Genomic DNA, 6,272 nt, shown 5'->3' on the forward strand with positions numbered 1-6,272 from the left:
ATATGGCGTTTTAACAGTTTTAATCTGCTGTCGAAAGATGGCAGTAAATTTACTGTGGCTAGTAGCCACTGGCTACGTAATTTACCATGACAGTAGTAACTCTCTATACACTCTTAGTCTTTGGCATTAGGTTATGCAGTTTAAGAATTAGAAACTGCTACTTGCTCATTACAGATCGGATTATTGTCTTTCTAAGAGTCGCAAGTTAAGTTACTCTCATTTTAATGCGACATGTTGAAATAATACGAAACTTGGCCATGCCCCTAAAAGTAAAATAAAAAATAAAAATAAAAAAGCCATTTATTCCTTAATATCGGTACATTATAAAAAAAAGAATTAACGGATACGAATGCATGCATTATTTACATTTTAATTTTAATTCATGAACAATTTACTAAAAGTAACATGATCATAATAATTATATGTAGAGGTACCTATCTATTATACGGGGTGGTGCAAACATAGTTCAATTTTTTTTTTGATTCTTCACATCGTGGGCTATCGAATACCCCATGTATGTTAGCCGATTTTTCGTAATTTTCGAGTTATGAATTTTTAAAGTTTTAACTTTTGTTAAGAAATTCCTAGGTGAACCAATTAATTTATAATAAAAAAAAACTATTGAACTTTTTTGAATGTTTCTTTTTGTAACATAATCCTTTTGGGGTTAGCTAGTATAGCTTATAGGCCCGTATACGATGTGAGGAATCTAAAAAAAACTTTTTGGACGTACGTCTGTTTGGACCACCCTGTATTATGACTCTATTTCTAATATTCGTTTTCGTACTAAATTGAGAGCGTTACTTAGATTTTACTTTGTTTTTTGTGACTTCCTTAAGCTTTAAAGAGATTGGTAGATTTTACTGAAACTGAAGGCAAAGGGCATTATATGGAATTAAAAACTGCCCGTTTCTCACTACAGAGGGCACTAAGGTCATAACTTTTTATTTCTCACTAAGTAAATGTAACCACAAGCGATAGGATGCAATGGGGTTGGCAACTGTCAAAGGTTTGCATAGATGGCGCCATCATAGCTTGACTTTTCTATGAGATTTGGCTTAAAGGGCTGGCATCCAGGGCATACAATTCCATTAAAAGAACAAAAAAATTACATACTTAATTCTAAGGATTGACAGGGCAAGCTATGCTGGCGCCATCTGCTGAATACTTTGACCTGTAAACCCCATTAATTTGTTTCAAATTCTAAAAATATGTTCCTTCTTGAAAATTAAATATATTTAATAGGCTTAAGATTAGTTGTAAATGTAAGGTTTAATTAAAAACTATTTTCACAATAAAATTAGTGAAGTAAAAAATGTGTTATACCTTTGCCACACAAACATTAGAAAATACTAGTATCGCTAAATTGAGAACCTATCAATAGGTATGCTACTTATTCTTCATTTAGTGAGATAAACCTGTCTTAGCCACTTGCACCATTCCACTAACCCGGGGTTAACCGGTTAAACCTGGAGTTACCATGGTTACCAGTACAACGGTTTAACCACTTAACCCCGGGTAGAGGGTTGGTGCAAGTGGCCCTAATGGTTAGTGTGAACTTTTAGAATAAATAGTAACTAAGTAAATAAATATATGATAATAAATTAAAAAAAATGATTGAAAATGCATTAGTATTTACGATTATTTATTTCATTATTTCAATTACATTTATATTCATATGAACCATTTAGGTTGTTTACGAATTTTCACATACTTAAACTTTGGTTTATATTCAAATGTGTCATGCTTACAATCGATAAAACACTAAAACATTCATTTATTATAATTTATCCTTAAAGAAATTAAATTAACTATAGTAAAGTCTCTTTTTATTTCTAGCTAAGAAATTTCCAAACTTACGAGACATTGTTAATATTTAAAAAAACAATTAAAATATTCTTAGTGTAATATTAAACACTTAATACATTTACTTACATTACGATATCATATTTAAAAAATTATGCGGAATAACGATTAGAATGTCGAGATGTAATTTTGCGAAAAGTCTCACTTCGGACACCATATTTATTTCACTCTGTATATTTATTGTAATATTATTTAATCGGTCCTGGCAAGTTCGCGGTCGCGATTAGACAATCACTAAGTCATATCGCGAACGCAATAAAATCTAAGGATTTCGGCACCCCACGATTGAGCCCATCGTACCGTGAAACACCAAAATCTTAAATTTTTTCAACTATTTTTTTTATTGAATTTCTCATGTTTTTTTGTAGTTACCAAAGAGCGACTGCAACGCGATTTACAACTCGACCGTGTAATAATCCTATTATATAAATATACAAAAAAGTTGGTCATTTTTTAACGGAATAAGATTGTCAAACGAATGAAAATATAGTTCAGAAAAGGCATTAAAAAATTTGAAGACTAGATTCTTTATTCGTACTGAAATAATTGAAAATGCGCGATTACTTTAAAATACATTAGGTACCTTAATATACGATTTACTTTTAACTCCGACAAAACATTAATATTTCTTGAAAAATTCGTACAAAGTTATACGTACTGTTGGCCAAATGCATTTTCCTTATCAAATGTTACAGAAGTCGCCTTGGTCAGCTGCACAGACAACTTTGTACACGCTAGCGTTAGGTATCCCATAGACAAATCATGTGTGACGTTTTCAACCAAAAGGTACCACATTGTCGGTTGTCGATAAGGTTGAATTTCAAATTAAAACTACTTGGAAATAGCGCCTTACTGACAAGCGACAATAAATACCCTTTTGGTTGAAATTGGTACATTTTTTTGCAATCTCAGGTATCCAAACATCTAGGGGTTATCTGAAATTGCGCAATAAAATTGACAGTGTATGGGGTGGCGCTAGCGTCACATGGCAAAACTGGCAACCCAAGATATTCTGGTTGTCAGTTACTACCATTTATACATGTATTATAAAGACCAATCTTCCTTGATATAGCTTTCTCACTGTAAGAGACAGAATGCTCTATCTAGGATGATTGTTACAGCGTTGCCTAAAATGGCGACCATAGACAAAGTCTTATTTTAACACGAATAATCTGTTGTTAAAGTGACATTACATTCGACTCACTCCCATCAGTATTATTAATGACAGCATTACTGATTAACATCAATAATAATGATTTGACACGCCCGATGGAAATGCATCGATCAATTCGATACTCCTTATTCTTAAGGCACAGCCGAGTTCATAAATATGTATACATTTTTTCACCTTAATCCATTGCAATAAGGTGAAAAAAATTATACATATTTATGAACTTGACTGTAGTATCGAATATTAACCAATATTTATCTTAATTAAATATCAAAGATTTTTGCAAAGAATACAACTTGACGTAAAACGCGGTTTTTATTATATAGTCCGTGATAAATGGGTCACTCAAATGTCAAAAAGTATCCATTTTGACACAGACTATAGGTAACTACCCGTAGTTTGAATAATTCTAATTGATACAAAATATGTATTAAAGAAAATTGTCAAGTCGGTAAAAATATTTTAGAATATACATATGTTTCAGATAGCAAAGTTTTGTGTAAAGTATTAGTATATTATACAATCGTGATGTAATGAGTTTTTCAGTCGAGTACCATGTTTAGGCCACGGATCTTGCTGAGTGGCCTAAGTGAGGTACGAGATTGAAAAGCTTGATTATATCACTATCGTATACATATTATTTATTATTTTAATATGCAGCTCTGGAAAATAGAATACTATGGTTTTCATGTAAGCATCATAGATATGTAACATGTTCAAATAGAATTTCCACTTCGTTTACTCTCATATTTGACAAATATAACTAGTTTTTATAAAGATCTATAATTCTTTATAAAAACTAGCTCAAAAACCTACTTAACAGATCGTAGAATGAGATTAATAACAGATCTAACAAACGCATTAACAATCAAAAGCTAGAATACCTAAAATTCATGGAAGACAGAAGAAATGTAAGACTGAATAAGCTGACAACCTCTTGTATTAACTTTAAAGAAACGCGTGAAGTCCATTACAATAATAGTCGATTAAGAAATGATGGGTTAAACCCTTTGATCGCCAAAGACGTCAACTGACGCGCGCGGTTACAACCCAATATCAACCTTCGTGCATTGCGATAAGGTTCACGATAACGCCGCACACTATAGGTGTGGCGTTAGATACGGAACCAATAAAATATAATGTGAGCTGTTCTTGAATACAATACTTAACATTTTATTGTAAATTTCCTTATTATTAACATAGACGTTTTAGCCTTTTTAACAAATATGTACTCTTATAGTCGGTCAAACCAATTTGTCAGTCCGTAAGAACCAGGAAAACTATACTCATCCTTTTCTTTTGGGTGCTAGTACTGGTGTAAGACAAAGATAGTATGATTCTCTCTATGTTTGAAATGAGACAGTCCTTTGACAAACTATAGTTTTCATCGCGCAATAAACTATTACTGTAAAGGACTACATACGTAAAAACTACATTAAATAGCATGGCACAATACTCCTCAGTAAAGTATACATGTAAGGTTACCCATGACGAATTAATACCATACCAATATTCCATAAATGCTAAATAATTTAACAATTGATAGAGTGGCAACATTCATTTAAATATGGCAACATTGCAAAGTCTAAACATCTGTAACGCATTTATGTTAAATTGTGAAACAACAGAAAAACGCATTTAAAATTTAGTTACTTGTAAAACGCCAAACATTTTCAATTGTAAAACCGGAAATTTAATTAACCTTATTTTAGTCATTCTTTTCTCACATTTCTTTCTTAAGAGTATAAAAACTCTTTCACTGTCCAATTCGAAATATCTTTCAAAAGCACTCTCAGGTCTAATTTTCCCGGTCACTGTAAACACCACAATATTAATTGCCAAAGTCAACACTGTCTTTTCACACAATTTCATTTTGTAACTTGTTACCAAACTCGGCACATTTCAGTGAAGCTTATATATTCCTATTTTCTTAGCTTATTAGTCCACAACACTTTATTCACTGTCCATTTCACTGTCATGCCAAGTTTGGGGACATTTCACGCCAAAATTTGGCAACCCATCTAGTTTTCATTCCTATTTGTGCATCTCACAGATTCCATCGGTAAATAAATACACAACCATATAAATAACAGCGCTTCTCGCATTATATCTTGTTACAACTACTATAAAATATGCGTTATTTTTGTGTTTTATACAGCACTTGCACTTAAGAAAATCTCTCCCGTACATGCAATAGGAACAGCCTGTGTTTCTAAAAATACTGTTCTATCTTTTTTCAGCAATCGCTAGGATACTTCGATTTATAAATTAAATGTTCACCAATTTCTCTCGTGTATGGTGTAATTGTGCAGTTTACTAACCTTTTAAAACTGTTTTTGTGACATACAGAAGGGTTTGGGACACCGTTTTTTCAACGTCAGCTGCCATTTATTACTCGCCAAGTATAATCGATAGCGCAACCGTTTCACGTTCAGTTTAACGCAGTCTTTTCACGCCCGCAGAGCACAGCCAAGTTCAAGCATTACGTGCCATTCGATGACGATGAGCTATTCTGATCTACCAAAGACCTAGGTGTTAAAGGTAGACTAGCGCTTGGGGGGCTAGGTGTTCCTGGTAACGGGGTACACGGGGGCGTTGCGGGTAGGTCAGCACTCGGGGGACTCTCCGGTAAAGGGAGCGGTCTGCCCGACGGGGTTGGTGGTAAATCAGCACTCGGGGGGCTAGGGGTCGGTGGTAAATGTATACCTAACGGTGTTAAAGGTGATTCGGTGCTCGGTGGTTCGACGGGGGGAGGGTCTAACGGGGCGAGTAAATGTATACCTAACGGTGTTAAAGGTGATTCGGTGCTCGGTGGTTCGGCGGGGGGAGTGTTTAACGGGGTCACCGGGGATTCGACGCTCGGACTATCCCGGGGCGACGGTTTAGCGGTTTGAGGCGTCAGGGGCAGGTCGATACTCGGCGAGCTCGAGGCCTCGTGGAGCGGACTAACGATCGGCGTCGAAGACTCGGTGCGAAGCGAACTGTGAATCGAGGCCTCGCGGAGCGGACTAACGATCGGCGTCGAAGACTCGGTGCTAAGCGAACTGTGAACCGAGGCATCGCGAAGCGGACTAACGATTGGCGTCGAAGATTCAGTACTTAGCGAGCTCTGAATCGGCGTTGCCTCGGACGTTATCGTGTCCGCCCGCGGGCTCAACATCGTCGACACGCCACTCGGAGGCGAAGTTTCACTTAAGTTTCCTAAAGCCGTCTCATTCGGCGGGCTGCCCGGCGG

At 35.7% G+C, this 6,272-nt stretch overlaps 1 protein-coding gene across 1 annotated transcript; it reads right to left on the reverse strand.

Moving 5' to 3' along the window:
* Window positions 1–5,519: 5,519 nt before the first annotated feature.
* Window positions 5,520–6,197, reverse strand: LOC134658646 (uncharacterized). The gene has a single exon (XM_063514297.1). The coding sequence runs from the start codon at window positions 6,195–6,197 to the stop codon at window positions 5,520–5,522; it is 678 nt and encodes a 225-aa protein (XP_063370367.1).
* Between the last annotated feature and the right edge of the window lie 75 nt (window positions 6,198–6,272).

This window comes from Cydia amplana, chromosome 23, assembly GCF_948474715.1.
Source record: "Cydia amplana chromosome 23, ilCydAmpl1.1, whole genome shotgun sequence".
Taxonomy (NCBI): domain Eukaryota; kingdom Metazoa; phylum Arthropoda; class Insecta; order Lepidoptera; family Tortricidae; genus Cydia; species Cydia amplana.